Raw genomic sequence first — 17,410 nt, 5'->3', positions numbered from 1 at the left:
AGAAAATCCTGTTAAAAGGAAAAATGGGAAAAAAAAAAAAAAAAAAAAAAAAGGCAAAAAAAAAAAAAAAAAAAAAAAAAAAAAAAAAAAAAGATGGAGATGTGAGAGGTGTGTGGTGGTTTAAGTAAAACTCCATTTTTTGTTCTTCCATTTCAGGCCGTTGGCTTTCATTTCCTTTCGCCCCCTTTCCACCTCCTGAAGATAAGAACGAATGTTAGTGTGATGCAACGTATCAATAAACACAAAAAAAAAAGAAACATATATAGCAACAACAAAAAAACAAAAGGCAGTAAAAAAAGTCATAGTGTAAAATATATGAATTCTCAAGGAGGGGGAGATGCCAGTCATGCCAGCCCCTTAATTTAAGTTATTGTTTATCTCTAAAACAGCACATTAGCCAAATCCATCAAAGAAAACAGCAGTGATCGAATGATCAACTTACGCGTCCACGTCTTGGGCCAGGAGGCGGAACCTGTGGAGCAGGCGGGACCTGGGTGTAAAAGTTCTGGGGATAGGTATACATTGGCGGCGCGGGACCAGCCAGGACCGCGTTATGAGGGATCGGGCTGAACTGCGTGACGGGCGCGAAGCCAGGCTGCTGCACGAGCGGAGTCGGGCTGGGGTGGACGGACGGGCCGGGGTGCGCGGAGTGGTGGGCAGGCACGCGGTAGTTCTCGATCTGCGAAGGGTGGTAGCCGAGACCGTTTGGCGCGGGGATGGTCGTGTAGACTCCGCCGGAGATCGAGGGCACTTGTCGAGGCGGCGCGGCGTAGTAGCTTGAATATTGCAGCGGGCCGCTGAGAGGGTTCATGGGGTCCGGGGCGCCGTAGGGGAGGCTGTTCATGACTGGATAGCCGGCGAGTGCGCCGGGAGGGATTCCAGCAAGGGGATAGGAATCAAAGGGCGGGATGACATGCTCTGACGAAGTCGACCGGGACATAGGTGCAGGGGAGTGGAAGGGCTGAGGTTGCATGTTATGGGGATATTGGCCATTGTATTGCCGCTGAGCAGCGTGCTGAGCATTTCCTGATGGCTGTCTTGGAGGCTGTCTGTTTGACGATCTCTCAGCCTGGCCATTTGCCTGATCTCTCGATGAGCCGCTACGTGAGAGGCCAACTTCGTCCATGAGGCGCTTGTATCCCTGATTGGGCGTAGTCTTGAGCTTCGTAAGGACTTTAACCACGGCTTTGACAGATTCAGCACGCATGGGTTCTTCATGGAACGGTGTGGTGAGGGCCTTAAAGATCATCGTAGCACCGGTTGTCGGATCCTTCAAGATATTCTCCAGCGTCTCATTGCCAGGGCTGAAGAATATCGCCTTGAGAATAATTTCCCTTGCCTCGGGTTCATTCCGCTGATTGATGACCTTCAAAACAGTCGTGTGCGCCACCTTGTGCGTGCAAAGATACGTCAAGTGAGGAACGAGCTGAGGAGCAAGCACGGTCCGACGATGGGGCAAGTTACAGGTATCCAAGAACCACGTTATTAGAAGAGCTCCGTTGGAGATGACTGCCAGCTGGGGGCTGTGGAGAACAATGGCAGAGGCAACCATTCGAAGCTGATTCTTCGTGGAGTGGTGGCTCTCCAGACACGCCCGCATTCCTCTAGAGCTAAATCTACCTTTGGCGATAGTCCACAGCCGACTGATCATGGTCTCATAGAGGAAATCGGTATACGGGGGGCCAAAGTGCAGGCAACATTGGAGGACATAGTTGCCAAACTGGTCCAGGAAGAGCGGGATAGTATATGGTCGCAGACTATCCACAATCATTTGCTGCTGGCTATCGGTTTTGGCGTAATCGATGATTTTCTGCGCGGACCAAGTACCGTTTTTATGCACGCCGATTTCAGCGAGATGGGGAGCCACCGGAGCAAGCAGCGCTCCCTTCGTCCGGTCAGAGCAGAAGAGGAAGAGTTTCTGGACAACAGTGTTGCCAAGATAATCAGAGGAGAGGTCGACAATCTCGGGCAGCATGAGCATTGCCGCATCCTCAATCTCCTGCACGCTGCAGGTTCCGTTGTCGATACGTTTGCGGAGCTCTCTAATCTTGGGGGCATCAAACGTTCTCGTGGGGCTCGGTTCCGGCACCGGGCTGATCTCATCGCGGAACGAGCAGTATTCAATGGCTCTGTTGATACTCTCGGCGATGCTGTCGCGCTCCGCGTCCGACGCACCGAATTCAACGACAATGCGCAACATCTCCGTCACCAACTCAGACAGTTCCGGGATCTTGGGAACGTCGGCCTGGTCTCCGTTCTCATTTTCGGTGCCGCAAACGCCCTCGGGGGCGTGATTGGGAGTCGTGGACTCGGGCGTGGGGGAGGACTGTGCATCGCTGCGGCCAGGGGTTTCAGAAGTGGGCGAGACGGGGACTTTGGCGAAGCCAATACGAACGGGGCCGGCGCCGGGGAAAATCTCTTTGCCATTTACTTCCGTCTTGGCCTTGATCGCGTTATCCAAGCGTTCGAAGTTGACAAACCCACAATTTTTATGCGTCAGAACTCGGGTAGACTCGATTTTGCCAAACCGGCTGAAGATAGCGTCCAGAGACGTGACAGTAGTGGAAACGGGGATGCTGCCGATCCAGAGAGCGCGTGTCGGGCCTTCGATGACGCCGTCTTCGGCTCCATCAATACCAGACCGCCCCCCAAGATGCATCATCTGGACAGCGTCTTGCAACTCCTCGTATTCTCCAGCTTCCGCGATCCCAACGTCACCTGGAGAGCGGCCGTAGTCCAGTCTGGACGGGGCTGGAAAGTAGCCTTGAATAGCCGATCGCTGAAGAGGCGCGTCCAACACTCCTGCGGTGCGGGCACGAGGCCGACTGATGGACGTGTGGTTGGCAAACGCTTGAACGGCCAGGTTATGCTGCAAAATCTGAACCTGCGTGGCCTGCATTTCAGCTACTGCGGCAGCTGCGGCGGGATTTATGAGGCCGGACTGTGGAGTCGAACTCTGGCGAAGCCTCTCCTCGTTCTCAGCATATTTTTCTTTGGCGTTTACGGAGTAGGAGCGAAACCGATTGGCGCCCCGGTTCACGAGGTTCATATCGGGTAGCATAGTTGAGGCGGCCTGCTGCTGCTGCTGCTGCCGCATCAACAAATCGGCCGAAGAGTGGGCCAGAGTAGCTCCGGTTGGTTCTGGAGTTTCTATCAGGCCCAGGTAGTTCAGGGTCTTGACCCCAGTATCTGCGAGACCGTCTCTCGATATAGAGGATTGAGACGGCGATCCAGGTCCTTCTGAGGATCGGATGCTAGTCAGGGTGGGGGTGCGATCGCGGGTCCAGTTAGTCGAGAACAGGCCAGGGCCAAAGGGGTTGCTGCTGGTCACGAGGGGAGAGCGTTGTGGCATAGATCCAGCTCTTAGGCGGGACATCAAGGGGGCACTGCCCGACCCTGCGGCTCTCAGAGAGTCCAGGCCAGGAGGCCGAAACGGGCTGGTGGATGGGGTGGGTCGAGATGACTTGGAGATGCTGGCCGACGAGGACGAGGGGAGGCCGTTGGGGGCGCCCACGGGCTGGAAGCGCGAGGGAACGGTATCAGCGCGCGCCCTCCGGGCCGGGCTGCACAGGTTGGGTTCCGACAGCGGCACCAGGTCGGGAAACTCATCCTGGCTGGGCGACTCGGGGATGTTCTCGCGCAGTGGGGTGGAGTTCCCGCTGGTGGGAGGGCCCCAGATGCCGGGAGAGACACCTTCTTGTGCCTTGATTTCTCTGGTTCTGTAGGGGCGGTAGAGGGTCAGGGTCAGTAACAGAGTCAGTCACGCCAGGCTTTCTGGTGCTGTGCTTACCGTTTCGAGTAGAAACGCGCGCTGAGCTCGTGCGACGGCGAGCCGGCGGTCCTTCGTGCACTCCCCAGGGAGCTATTGGAGGATGACAGGCCGTTGACGGCGAACGAGGGTCTGATGGGCCCAGAGGCGGGCATCTCGTTGGGCGAGGAGCTTCCGGTGGAGGTGCCGGAGCGAGGCTGGGGAGCGGGCAGATAGCCCAGGCCGGGGGGGCCGTCAGAGGACCGCGAGGAGGGAGCCATTATGGATTACGAGTTAATAAGGCGAGAGTCCGACTCAGAGGAATATTAAGACAATAGAGAAATTATTCGGTCTCAGGCGGTTTGGAGCGAGAGTGCTTGGTGGTGTGTGGCTGTGGCGGTCTTGGGTGAGCGGCGGAGAACGACGAGCGAGAGGGCGAGAGGGCGAGAAGCGAAGAAGGCAGAGGCAACGGGCCAGCAGCAGCACGGCAGCGCCAGGCGCATCAGCAAGGTTTGCAGGCTGACGACACTACGGCCGGTTGCAGGAGTTGATGGCAGCGTCAACGGGTTGCAAAGTTGAATGCTGGTCAGCGCCAGACCAAGCTTTTGGAGAGAACCAGCGGACGACGGCGGCTGGACGGTCCGGAAGGCGGGCGGTATCGGAATTGGCGACGCAGGCAGCGAGAGGCCACGCTCAGACAGCAGGCTGTAGGCAGGATGAGGACGGAGGACGAGGAGGAGGAGGAGGAGGTTGAAGGTCGTCAGTGATGGGGATGCAGGGAGGTTGGGGAGTTGAGTGAGGCGAAGGTGAGGATGGACGTGAGGGCGAGGGAGCGAGGGAGAGAGAGAGAGAGAGGAGAGGGAAGAAGAAGAGGAGAACAAGACGCAGCAGAGAAGAGAAGCAAAGGACGAAGCGAAGACGCGCAGCAGACGAGCAGACGAGCAGACGAGCACCAGACAGGCGAGAGAGAGATGAAGGGCGGGCAGCGGGTTCCAGAGCGAGCGAAGCGAAAGCGATCCTGCAGCTGAAACTTTGGCTGCGCTGCGTCGCGACTCTGAAACATGCGGGCGGCGGAGCCCCTGGAGCTGGGCGGCGGCGGCGGCGGTGGTGCGCTGGGGGCCGTTGCGGGTGGCTAGTTGGCTGCCTGTCTGTCTGTCTAGTTAGTTGTCTGTCTATCTGTCTGTCTGTCTGTCCGTCTGTCCGTCTATCTGTCTGTCTGGCTGTCCGTCTCCCTGCGTGGTCTCGCTGTCTCCTCTGACTCACCATCACCTCGCGGGGTGAGTCCTCGCCTCTCCCACCACAACCAACATCACCACAACCACCACCACCACCACCACCACCACCGCACTGCTCACCACCACCACGCCGCCCGTCATGCCGCTCGCCGTCTACATCGACGAAGATGTCGGCACGGACGACCAGTCCGCCGCCGGCACCGACCTGGCTCCCTACAAAACCCTCCTCTACGCCCTGCTGCAGCACCCGCCCACCCCCGCCAACGACGTCCAGTATCTCACCCGCAAGTCAGAAACCGGCCCCGTGGCCGACGACGGCGATGCCTCTGCACGCCTCGAGTGGAAGCCCGCCACCAAGTCCGCGATGAAGAAGGCCACCAGCCTGTTCGAGGCGCGCATGAAGAAAGCCGCCAAGGAGCACGACCTGGCCCTGCGCCAGCGCGAGGAGGCCGACAAGCGCCAGCGTGTGCTGGAGGACGCAAAGAAGATTGTCATCACCGAGAATGCCGCGCTGCCCAAAGCCGTGCGCATCCGCCTCGACGAGAAGGACCCGGCCACGGTGCAGCTGCGCGACGGCGACTCGCCCGGCACGCGCGTGCGGGTGCTGGGCCGTGTGCACCGGCTGCGCGCGCAGAAGGATGTCATCTTCGTCACGCTGGCCGACGGTTACGGGCTGCTGCAGTGCGTGTTCACGGGCGAGCTGGTGCGCACGTACGACGCGCTGACGCTGACGCTGCAGACGTCTCTGGCCATCCACGGCGAGATGCGCGCGGTGCCGCCCAAGCAGCACGCCCCGGACGACCGTGAGCTGCACGCCGACTTCTTCACCGTGCTCGGCCGCGCCGCCGGCGACAAGGACGCCATCTCCACGCGCGTCGCGCCCGACGCCGACCCGCAGACGCTCTACGACAACCGCCACCTGGTGCTGCGCGGCGACACCGCCTCCGCCGTCATGAAGGTGCGCGCCGGCGTGCTGCGGGCCTTCCGCGCCGCCTTCGACGAGCGCCGCCTGCTCGAGGTCACCCCGCCCGCCATGGTGCAGACCCAGGTCGAGGGCGGCGCCACGCTGTTCGCCTTCGACTACTACGGCCAGCCCGCCTACCTGACCCAGTCCTCGCAGCTGTACCTCGAGACCTGCCTGCCCGCCCTCGGCGACGTCTTCTGCATCTGCCCCTCCTTCCGCGCCGAGAAGTCGCTCACCCGCCGCCACCTGTCCGAGTACACCCACATCGAGGCCGAGCTGGACTTCATCGCCTTCCCCGACCTGCTCGACCACCTGGAGGCCCTGATCTGCCGCGTGCTGGACCTGGTGCTGGCCGACCCGCACCTGGCCGCCTTCATCCGCACCCTCAACCCCTCCTTCACCCCGCCCGCCCGCCCCTTCAAACGCATGCGCTACGCCGACGCCATCGACTGGCTGCGCGAGCACAACATCCCCAACGAGGAGGGCGCCCCGCACGTCTTCGGCGACGACATCGCCGAGGCCGCCGAGCGCAAGATGACCGATATCATCAACCAGCCCATCTTCCTGACCCATTTCCCCGTCGAGATCAAGGCCTTCTACATGAAGAAAGACCCCGAGGACCTGCGCGTGACCGAGAGCGTCGACGTGCTGATGCCCGGCGTCGGCGAGATCGTCGGCGGCAGCATGAGGATGGACGACTGGGATGAGCTCATGGCCGCCTATGCGCGACAGGGCATGGATCCGACCCCGTACTACTGGTATACCGATCAGAGGAAGTATGTGTTTCTTTTCTTTTTGCTCTATTGCTTCCTTTTTTGCTAACTAACTTTTTTGCTAGATATGGAACTTCTCCACACGGCGGCTACGGCCTTGGTCTTGAACGTTTCCTCGCTTGGATGTGTGGCCGGTACACCGTGCGCGAGTGCTGTCTCTATCCCCGCTTCACGGGACGATGCACGCCATGAAAGGGGGAAAAAAAATAACTTTGACGTCATGTTCATAAAAAAAAGGCAAAAAGCTAGTCAAATAAAAATAGATGCAAAACGATATTACCAAGGTTTTTCTTCTTTTAATACTTCGAGAATCCTGTTTTATTCCAGGTTTTCCGCTTTCGTCTCACTATCTAGTAAGATCTATTAATTATAAGGACTGTGAGTGTGTGGTTTGTCATCCTTCCCGCCACTATGTTTGGTGAATGTTTGAACTGCATCAAGAAACGACGGAGGTGGGTATTTAATGCCCTACCCCGGCATTATCCCAATCATAAAACATAAGTCATAAGAAAAAAGAAAATAACAAATAAAAGAACACAAAAATCTGTTAGGATGCTGCTTGGCTTGCGTTCAGGGGGCATGCTCCCAAGGCCAAATATTAAAAAATGCGAAAGCGAGGGCTACACATGAAAACGAGGCGAGTTTATATCATTATTGGCCCCGTTTTTCAGTTTGGCCACAGACACCGCGCATGGGTTCATTTCCGGGGTTCCACTGACTGTTTCAGGGGAGGAGCTCAGCGAGGGCAGGGATGACGCATCGTCTCTGTGGGACGACGGATGATTGCCATCCGCGCTAGAGGCAGTCAAGGTCGGAGAGCTCGAGTTCGAGAGGACGTCGGAAGGAGAGGACGAGTTGGTTTTCGAGGTTGAGTTTTGGTCTGCCTGGGGCGGCGGCGCGGAGGTAGGGTGGTGGCCGGACGGGGAGACATGGCGGCGGAATTGGCGGAGGAAATTGTACGCGGCGGTGGATTCGATGGCGCGTTTGGCACGATGGATGGGGATTGGGTCGTCGTCCGGTGGTGTTGAGGCAGCAGTATCGTCTGCGGGAGGTTGTTTCTGTTTAACGCCGACCGGCGTTGTAGCTGCAGTTGGAGGAGACACGATGACCGTGGGGGCTTTTGACGACGGCGGAGAAGGCGGTGGTGACGACGCCATGATGATAGCAGGCCTAAGGGAGGAAGACACGACCGGGTACGGCAGGGCGAGCTTGGAGTACGTGAATGCCGACAGGTCGTGGAGCGAGAGGGAGATTGGCTTGAGGGAGTCTGTGTTGCGGCACCTAGATAGCAGTTAGTTACGTGTTTGCACAGGGTTAGGAGAGGGAGAGATGCTGAGAGATGCTGACCGGGTGCTGCAGTAGAGAAGAGCGTTGTTGGGGGTTGTGATTTGCGTCTCGCACGTCGCGCTAAAATGACGTTGTCAGGCCAAACAAGCTTCCGGATATGGAAGGGGAAGGTGCCTACCAGAACTGGATGAAGCTGGCTGCCATGCTCGGAAGGACCGGCCCACGCACTGCTCCACTGTGCTCCTTCCCTCTTTCTGGTTGTTGTTCCTTTTTTCGGTTATAATAGACTCGCTCTTGCCAATTGGCACAGTCGTTCCTTCTCTCACCGGCTGGCTGTTTGCTCGTCACCTGAGTCACCAGCCCAAAGCAGAAGAATCATAGCAGCAGCAGCAGCTCCATCAATGTGTGAACAGAAAACGAGAAGAGAGAGAGGAGTGTCAACGCATCAAGAGCGGAGAGGAGAGAAGGCAGCGTGCAGGGCAATCTAAACAGCAAGAAAAAGGGGGGCACGCGACCACCAGTGTCAGTGCATGGCTCTGGGACAGATCATACGCAAGCAAACGGAAGCCGCGGAGCATGCAGCAGGATCGGTGTCGTAAGAGGCGGGAGACCCAACAGACGGATGTTGGGGAGGATAAGAAGACTATTAATAAGAAGGAGATGTAGATTGACCTCAGACACGTCGTCCTGTCCAGGGGGAGGGGGGGGGGTAACGAATTATAAAATATGCGCTCTATAGATAACGTGCGGAGGGGAGATCTTCATCGAGGATGACTGTTCGCTGTGCCCGTTTCAACCCCAGACCGTGCGATATTCTATCTTTGGGTCGGTGATAAGCTCAACCCCCCCTTTTCTCTCTTTTTCTATCGGGTTCCCGACTAAGGGGAAAGCAAGATAACAACCAAAACAAACGAAAAAAAAATAAAACCAAGGATCCTGGTCGCCTTCTCCTTATCAAAAAGCAAAATCAAACCAGGCCTGTCAGAAAAAAGAACCAAAAGGGAATCGAGAAAACAATCGATGGTAAAAACGGGCGCTGTAGTCTTTTGTATCTCTCCGTTATTTTTTTTTACGGGATGATGACGACTGGTTTGGCTGGGAGCGAGTAAGTACCTGTACATCACTGGGGGGGCAAGGCAATCCCGGCAATATCCGCGGCGGCCCTCACGACGACGTCAAAGCAGGAACGGCTATATTGGAGATTTCCCCACAGCCAGGCTGGGCTGGACTGGCCGGCCAGCGACGCACATCAAGGCCGGTTGGTGTGTTGCACGGGCTGGCTGCCAGTCGTATCCTGGCCCGGGTCAAGGCGTGAAGACACATCAAGTAGAAGTTCGTGAGGGTTTTCCCAGCCATTTTGCGTTGTTTGATCCCGGGAGTGTGGCGTTTCATTGGCGGCTCCCCCCGGACGCTGCTGGGTCGGATGATCTCAAGGACCAGCCAGTTCTATGGTCCGACCGCCCGCACCGAGGAGTCTGGGGGGTGGACTGACCGCCAGATTCACCCTGGCATCTAGTTAACTCTTCAAGAAAATAAAAATTATTACCTCCTCGGAAGCGTTTCACTCCCAAATACAAAATTAATAAGAGTAACTACGGAGTAGCATTTACATGCTCGCAAGGTGGCCTGTGGGTGGACGACAGGCTCCAAGAGCCAATTCAAAACAAGCAAATGGCGTAGGCTCTCCTTCTGCAAAACGTGGCACCTCGTGCGTTGAGGATACTTTCCGGGGCAAGGTCAGATCCATACCGGTGACCGCTGGGTAACAACCCGCCGATGGTCTACTACTCCAAACTAAGCCAAGTACCTATGCTGTGGGTAACCTCCATGTATGGTAGATATAAATTCATTAGGACGCCTGTCTCGCATGCTTCTAGCCCTTCCCTCCAGCAGCGCCATCCCCCACAGCCGACTCGGACTCTGATCCCGCCCTCGTGCCTGTTGGTGTCGCAAGAAACTCTTTCGGCGGTGCAGCATTCGGGGCCAAGAACCGCTCTGGCACGCCCCGCGCACCGGCCCCGAGCTGGCCCACGAAGCACCCCAGGAATCCACTCCATGCATATCGCCCAGTGAGCACCTGGCGGACTTCGCGGTATGCTTGCGAGTCGGCGTACGAGATGCCTGTCTGCGGATCCCGGTAGTGGCCGGGTCGCCCTGTCACCGGGCAGTATTCGGGGGTAGGCTCTACAACGATGGTCTTGTGAGCATAGTGCGGCTTGATAGCAGAGAGAGGGGGGGCTTGAAATATAAACAAACACAAAGTGCGAGTGACTGACTTTGTAACTTCTGCGGCTTGCGCGAATTCAACAGGACGTTGTAGTCATTCCGATCCTGGGACGATGCATCGTCGAAATCCTGCAGAATGACATAGTTGCGTGTGTATATGACGACTTTCGGCACGGGTAGGGCCGGCCGGCTCGGGGCCATCGGTGCGGACGGTGCGGACGCTGCATCTGCGCTCTTCTTGTTTTGGCTACTTTTGAGAAAGGCTTGTAGGAGTGGCTGATGCGGTTTTGTGGTCGCGGACGAGTTTGAGCCAGGAGCATGTGGGCTCGACGAGGGCGGTCCAGCCTCTGTTGTTGAGGCTGTTGCTGGGGATTCTTTTTCGGCGGTGTCTTCAGTGGGGTTTGTTTTTGGTGTTGCCACGGAAAGTTTCGTCCCATTTGTAGCAACACGTTGCGGTTCTTCTTTGTCTGTGGGCGACGGCGCGTCTTTTGGCGGGCGGTGGTGATGGGCCTCCTCCATAGAAGCGTAGATATGGATTCCGTCCAGAAATGCCACACCCTCACCGTAATAATTTTTAGGCAGTTGTTTCTTATTTTCAACTTGGGGAACTGGCGTTTCTGGGGCCGTTTCTGGGGCCGTCTCTTCTGGTCTAGCATCTTCTTCCGCAGCGTCCTCCTGCGGTGGCTCCTCCGGCTTGGAATCATTCGGCGGCTCTTCGCCCTCTGTATCCTTGGCCCGTTTCTTTCGGTTGCTACTATCCGACCGAAAATATGTCTTGATGCCCACCTGGGACAGGCGATCATTTACCCATTTCGATGGCCCACTCCACCATGTCGCGACGGGCCCCTCCAGACGACGATTCTGCAGTGCCTCCAGTTTTGCCTGTTGTTCCTCGCTCCGCTTCTTCTCCATCTCCTCCCATCGGTTCAAAGTTTTGCTGTTTACGCGTTCCGTCTTTTCCGCCTCCGCCAGTTTTTCCATTTGCGTCATCCGCTTGGGCTTGTTGTGCTCTTTGCGTTTCGCCGCCTCCTCCATTGTAGCAATCAGCCGGATGCGCTTCTTTTCACTGTCCTTCAATCGGGCGTGCGTAAGCTCTTTGTTTCGAATCGTCTGCTTGCGCGACGAGGATCGAGTGGGCCCGTCGTCCGCTGCTGGTAGCCAGGATATTCGTTCGGACCTTTTCCGGTACCGTGACGCGGATTTTGAAAGCGATTGGGACGCGGCGCTCGGGTCTATTCTGACTCTCTTCCTCAATGCGGTCAATCGCAGCGAGTCGTGTGCTTTTCGTTTCTTTGCCAACCGGTCCGCTTTGGCTTCCTTTTCCAGCTCCTTTTCGCCCTCTAGCTCGTCAACTTGTGCACTTGGGCCCTGGTCCTCTTCGTCGGACGAGGAATCCAGTTGCATGTCGTCTGCGTCGTCGCCTGCGGCGGCTTCGGGTTCGCCTTCGCCTTCTATTTCGTCTCCCTCCTCTTCGCCGAACGTGAACTCTTCATCCTCTTCATCCTCGGCAAAGAGCAAAGCCAAGTCGTCGTCCGCCTCCGCATCGATCAAGGAGCCCATGTGCTTTCCCGCTGTGCTTCGCTTCGCTCGCGCGGTCGCGAGGTATTCGATAGGTTCGTCGTCCGACATATCGGTATCGTTCGATTCCGAAGAGCCCGCCATGATCGCGTTTGCGTGGGACTACAAGCGGCAGGTCGTAGCAGTAAGGCAATTGGGAGCGGGAACTAGTTGTTCCAGGATTATATATATAATTTCAAGTTTGGCATCACATCGCCGCTGTAGTCTGCGTTTCTTGAATAACTACCTGTCGCTGAGTCAGCAATCTTGGCAACCGTCTGTGGCTGGTGCGCCCGCACCGCCCCACAGGGCTATTAGTAGCAACACCTTACATAAGCCGGCCCTGCGCATCGATAGTCCGCCTTGGTATCGACGCCGCAGCCAGTAGATGAAACAATGATGCGGATAAGAGACTCATATTGAAACCGAAAAGACACGCCTCTTTGCCCAGATGGAAACGGGCAGCAGAGCCCTTTTCCAAAACATTTCGACGCCTGGTGCTCTTTATCTCCGGCAAACGACCAGCCGGTTGTACAATAATGTGCTCGCCAAGTTTTCCCTTTTGTCGCTCTCGATGTCACACAACAGGTTACATATCGATGGGGGAGGAGACGAGGCTGGAGCAGGGTCTTTCTGCAGGATATCCCACGCGAGGTGGATTAGAATCAGACCTGACACAAGCGCAACGGGGTCACTCCTCTGGCGGTCCTGTTCCTCCAGCGCAGCCGCCGCGGCGGGATGGGGCGCGCTGAGCGGGTTCTTGAAGCCTGCGCCCTCGGCCAGGAGTTGGCACTGCACCCGGGGCCGCCGGGGCCAGCGTCTTGCATGGCAGCTACAAGGCCCGCCGGCGGGATCCAGGGTGTTCGCTGGGGTTTGTCGTTTGTTGCCAGACGGCGCAAGGGAAGAGGGCGACGCAAACACTGCGGGATCGGTACCGGTATGTACGGCCGTGTAATTTAACTTTAAGCGCTTAGCGCAGAGGGGTTTAGAGTGCTCGCAGGAACCCCTTACTTAGCTGGAACGGGCATAGCCGTCCTGGCGGGCTAGCCACATTCGTCTAGAGCTTCCCCGCGGCCGGCCAATGGGCGCCGTGTTTTGATGTCCTCAGCCTGGCTGCTCGTCGTAAGCATACGTACGGCGTATATCGTATGGCCATGGACGGCCGGGGGTACCGTACAGTACACACAGAGCGCGGCCGGAGCGGCGGGACGGGCGCGCGCAGCGCTGACGGTCGCCGGGCGAGAGCAGAGGCAAACCACGGCGCCGGCTGCGTGCTCGCAGGCAGCTGAAAGCACGAGGCGCAGGCGTGCACGCGCCCGGCCAGGCTGGCCACGGCGGCCCAGCCCCGATTCCTCTCACACGCCGGCCGGCGGTACCAGTACCGCGTACAGCCGTACGGTAACCCAACCATACGGCGGCCGTACGCAGCGCTTGCTTGGTTTTCGCTCTCCTTTTTCGCTCGCAGGCTCACCGTCGCCCTTCGATCGTCCTCCGCTCTCTCTTTCTCTTCTCGCTGCTGCTTCTTCTGCTTCTTCTTCCTCTCTCGCTCTCTTTCACTCTCTTTCTGTCTTGCTTCCTCAAGGCCGCCGTTAATCTTTTATTTATTATTAGTACTCTTGTTGCTCTCGGAGCCTTTCTCCTTATTTTCTCTCTCGTTTCAATCTGTTTACTTTCTTTCATAATCCCTCTTTTCCTACTTCATTCATTCCAATTCATTCCTCTTGCCAGCATCCAGCCCCCGTCCGCACCTGGCTACTCAATTCTACCTTGTTACTGTTCCCGCCTGCTCGCTGGAATCACCTTGTCAACATTGTCATCCTTGCGACCTGAACCAGGCCATACATTCTTTGCTCGTGGATCCTACAGTATTTCCCACCTCCTGTCATTTTGTTCGGCAAATCCACCCCTTCCTAGTTGAAGGCGATAACCAGGCTAGTGGTGACTTACTGGAACCAGGTACGGACTATATACAATCTCACTTTCCTGTTGCTCACTTTAGATCCACCTGTGCGTGCTATCTGAGATGTTAGGGCATCATCTTGTGATTGTTCGAGCAGCAAAATCTATGTCCGTGTGGCACATGTTTACCACACTGCATTGCCAATCTGTTCTATCTCTAATATAATCTCTCTTTCGCAGTCCCATAGTCTGTTGCATCAGCAGAGCTTCGTCGATCTCTTATCTCCTACTGAACTTGTCCGGTCTCAGGCACCGGACACTATAAGACAGCCAAAACGGCAGTACTTTCTCCAATTCAGGGCAGTCCTGTCCTTCCTCGATATTTGCTTACAATGCAAATGGCTGACGCGCCCAATTCGACAACCGGAAACCGCATAATGCCGCCCGTCTCGAAACTATCGAATGGAAACTCGGAGTCAACAGGCTTTTCCCATGGAGCGTATACAGGAAACCTGTCGTTCGCGGATCGCAACTCCCGTCGAGCCAATATTCCTGCAATTAATACGGGCGCCATCGGACAGACTTCGGGCGATTTGGGTAGCGCAAATAACGCTTTTGATGTGAATTTTGCGCCTCTACTTCCCTCCCAGCTACTCTTAGGAAGTCCATTTCAGACAGGCACGCCATCTTTTGCGTCGCCACAGTTCCAGAGCTTCCAAGGATTCTCTCAGTCAAACGGAAATTCCCAAGCACAAAACCACCAACTTAATAGCCCAACCCAAGCGCAGCATAATCCACTGTCGCCTCAACTCTTCCAGAACCTTGTTTCACCCGACGGGCTTGCGACATCCCAGTTGTTGGGGGGTCCGCAATCTCCGGTAGGCGGCTTCCCTGGCTTTTCCAATGCTTTCGGAACCGCGAACCCATCACTGCAGCCCGGAATTCTCTCTGGTACTAGTCGCACGGTGTACCTGGGCAACCTTCCTGCTGAGACTAGCGCCGAAGAGATCCTAGGCCATGTTCGAAGTGGCCAAATCGAATCAGTTCGATTGCTGCCTGATAAAAATTGTGCATTCATCTCATTTTTGGATAGTAGTTCAGCGACTCATTTCCATTCGGACGCAATTTTGAAAAAACTTTCAATCAAGGGGAATGATATTAAAATTGGCTGGGGCAAGCCGTCCCAGGTGCCAACCTCTGTAGCACTTGCAGTTCAGCAGTCTGGAGCTTCAAGGAATGTTTATCTCGGCAACCTTTCTGAGGATACTACTGAAGAAGAACTTCGCGAAGATCTTGGTAAATTCGGTCCCATTGACACCGTTAAGATTGTTCGAGAGAAGTCTATCGGTTTTGTTCATTTTCTCTCCATCAGCAATGCCGTCAAAGCTGTGAATCAACTTCCCCAGGAACCGAACTGGCAGGCCCCCAAACGCGTTTATTATGGAAAGGATCGATGCGCCTATGTTTCGAAGACCCAGCAACAGAACGCTGCCCAATATCTGGGAATTGCACCCGGCTATGCTCATATGTTGAACTCGGCAGATAGGGATTTGATTTCCAATGCCTTAGCTCAGCAATCTGTTGCAGCTGCAGCTGTTGCCACTGCCGCAGGTGGGGTGAATAACCTTGGAAATCGAACGGTATATCTTGGAAATATCCACCCGGAAACAACGATTGAAGAAATTTGCAATGTTGTCCGTGGTGGGTTGCTCCACCACATTAGATACATTCCAGATAAACATATATGCTTCGTCACCTTTATCGATCCAACATCAGCTGCTTCCTTCTACGCACTGAGCAACCTACAGGGATTGATGATTCACAATAGACGACTAAAGATTGGCTGGGGAAAACATTCGGGCGCTTTGCCTCCTGCTATTGCGCTCGCTGTCAGCGGTGGCGCTTCTCGAAATGTTTATATCGGTAACTTGGATGAATCGTGGAGTGAAGACCGACTCCGACAGGACTTCTCGACTTATGGCGAAATTGAGCTGGTGAACACTCTCCGTGAGAAAAGTTGTGCTTTCGTTAACTTTACGAATATCGCCAACGCTATAAAAGCAATTGAAGGGATGCGCGGCCGGGAGGAATATAAACGCTTCAAGATCAATTTTGGCAAAGACCGATGTGGAAACCCCCCTCGCCAGCTAAACAATGGCCAACCACAACGCGCTGGTACGGATGGAAGCAATATGCTTTCTAACGGAAGCCTTCAGGCTTCTTTCAACCAAGGAGCGCAGCAGTCGAGCCCAACCCGACCTGCACTATCTCCCGCCCCCGGTTCTACGGGGTCGCAGGGAGCAAGTAGCCAGCAAAACCGCGCTCCCTTGGTTCCAACACCGTCATCGATCTTGAATACCGGGGCCAATAACCCTTTAACCATGTATCTTAATCATGTGTCTCAACAGCAAGCCCAAGAACAAGAAAGTCGCCTAAACGGTTCCATGTCTTTTGCCTCTCTTCAGCAACAACAGCAGCAACAGCAGTCTCTTCAACAACAAAGCTTTGCTCACCAGCAGGCTAGCCTCTTCAACGGTACAGGGCCAAACGATAACACTAATATCCTGGAGAATTCTCTGCATCAACAAAGATCATCCAACCATAGCCTTTTAAATGTTTCTAATGCTGCAAATTCCAGCCTTCATGGTTCAAGCGGTTCTACCTTAAGCGTTCCACGTGCTCAGCATTCCCGCGCTGTTAGCCTTCCATCATTCTCGCAGGAGCCATTTGGACAAATTCATAACCTGGCACCACGCACCGGTATGGCTCATCAGCCCCAAGGAAGCTTCTCCAGCTTCGGCGGTGGCCTGAGTGGCCTGAGTGGCCTTAACCACAACGGCTTTGGCCTTTCCATCTCCAACGAAACCTCCCTTCCTGGGTGGGCCGAGGAGGAGATTCGGGCGAAATAAAGCTTACGATATATTGTATTATTTAACATGCTCCCATTTTTCTCATATTTTTTTTTATTTGAATCTTCTTGCCCATTTTTCGATGTACTTTTTCTAATCACTGCGTTTTGAATACTTATGCACATTCCCATCTTGCCACTGACCAGGCTATTGAGGAATGTCTTCTTATATATTTTTAATTCGTGGTTTCTAACGAATTTAGTCCAACATCCTGGGTCGGTCGGTTTTTGGCGTGCAGATAAAACAGAGAGTTACCACCTGTCAGAAGACATGGCTATTTTTTCCTTTTCTTTTTCTTGTTAACTGCCAGTGATCTTTTGAAATATCGTCCTTGAGTCGATCTCTTTGTTCCTTCGCACTTGCCCACCCCCTTTGTGTTTATTTCGATTTTATTTCGCTTTAATTTTCTTTCTTTTTTTCTTTTTCTGATTTAATTGCCATTTTTTGCCATGCCATCTTCATACTACTTAATAATCGCCTTCTTAAATTTCCTCCCTGACGCCGCGTACCTATCACCCGGTGGGTTGGAAGGAAATAATATGGTCCTACGACAAACGGTGCATATTGGGAGGAAGACTCGTGGATGGAGCGGAGCAGAGCGGTCTAGGAAAAGGGAGCCGACCTGTTTAGATAGAAGCAGATACCCGTAATAATACAAGAGACTCCATTCTCACAGGATCATTCATTCTACCAGTTCAAAGTATGTCTGATGTTGTAGTCACGTGCTTGCCTATTTTGTTACCTAAGGTAGTTAATGAGGAAGTATCAACATGCAAACAACCACCCAACACAACATCAATCACTATCTTGTA

General features: G+C 55.0%; 5 protein-coding genes across 5 annotated transcripts; 2 read left to right on the top strand and 3 right to left on the bottom strand.

Moving 5' to 3' along the window:
• Positions 1-374: 374 nt before the first annotated feature.
• LOZ57_004644 (uncharacterized protein) lies at positions 375-4,029 on the bottom strand (the record flags this gene model as incomplete). Its single annotated transcript, XM_049253685.1, has 3 exons — positions 375-380; positions 443-3,719; positions 3,791-4,029. 3 exons carry the CDS (start codon positions 4,027-4,029, stop codon positions 375-377), a joined length of 3,522 nt encoding a protein of 1,173 aa, XP_049107249.1.
• A 1,093-nt stretch (positions 4,030-5,122) lies between these two features.
• DED81 (asparagine--tRNA ligase) lies at positions 5,123-6,912 on the top strand (the record flags this gene model as incomplete). The annotated part of the gene is made up of 2 exons (XM_049253684.1): positions 5,123-6,723; positions 6,786-6,912. The coding sequence occupies 2 exons, from the start codon at positions 5,123-5,125 to the stop codon at positions 6,910-6,912; spliced, it is 1,728 nt and encodes a 575-aa protein (XP_049107248.1).
• A 428-nt stretch (positions 6,913-7,340) lies between these two features.
• Positions 7,341-7,877, bottom strand: LOZ57_004642 (uncharacterized protein; the record flags this gene model as incomplete). Its single annotated transcript, XM_049253683.1, has 1 exon — positions 7,341-7,877. One exon carries the CDS (start codon positions 7,875-7,877, stop codon positions 7,341-7,343), a length of 537 nt encoding a protein of 178 aa, XP_049107247.1.
• Positions 7,878-9,880: 2,003 nt separating this feature from the next.
• On the bottom strand, positions 9,881-11,895 carry LOZ57_004641 (uncharacterized protein; the record flags this gene model as incomplete). The annotated part of the gene is made up of 2 exons (XM_049253682.1): positions 9,881-10,191; positions 10,284-11,895. The coding sequence occupies 2 exons, from the start codon at positions 11,893-11,895 to the stop codon at positions 9,881-9,883; spliced, it is 1,923 nt and encodes a 640-aa protein (XP_049107246.1).
• Positions 11,896-14,081: 2,186 nt separating this feature from the next.
• LOZ57_004640 (uncharacterized protein) lies at positions 14,082-16,598 on the top strand (the record flags this gene model as incomplete). The annotated part of the gene is made up of 1 exon (XM_049253681.1): positions 14,082-16,598. One exon carries the CDS (start codon positions 14,082-14,084, stop codon positions 16,596-16,598), a length of 2,517 nt encoding a protein of 838 aa, XP_049107245.1.
• Between the last annotated feature and the right edge of the window lie 812 nt (positions 16,599-17,410).

This window comes from Ophidiomyces ophidiicola, assembly GCF_022830035.1.
Source record: "Ophidiomyces ophidiicola strain CBS 122913 chromosome Unknown scaffold_20, whole genome shotgun sequence".
Lineage (NCBI taxonomy): Eukaryota > Fungi > Ascomycota > Eurotiomycetes > Onygenales > Onygenaceae > Ophidiomyces > Ophidiomyces ophidiicola.
Note: the sequence above shows the minus strand (reverse complement) of the source record. Positions and strands in the feature narration are given on the sequence as shown.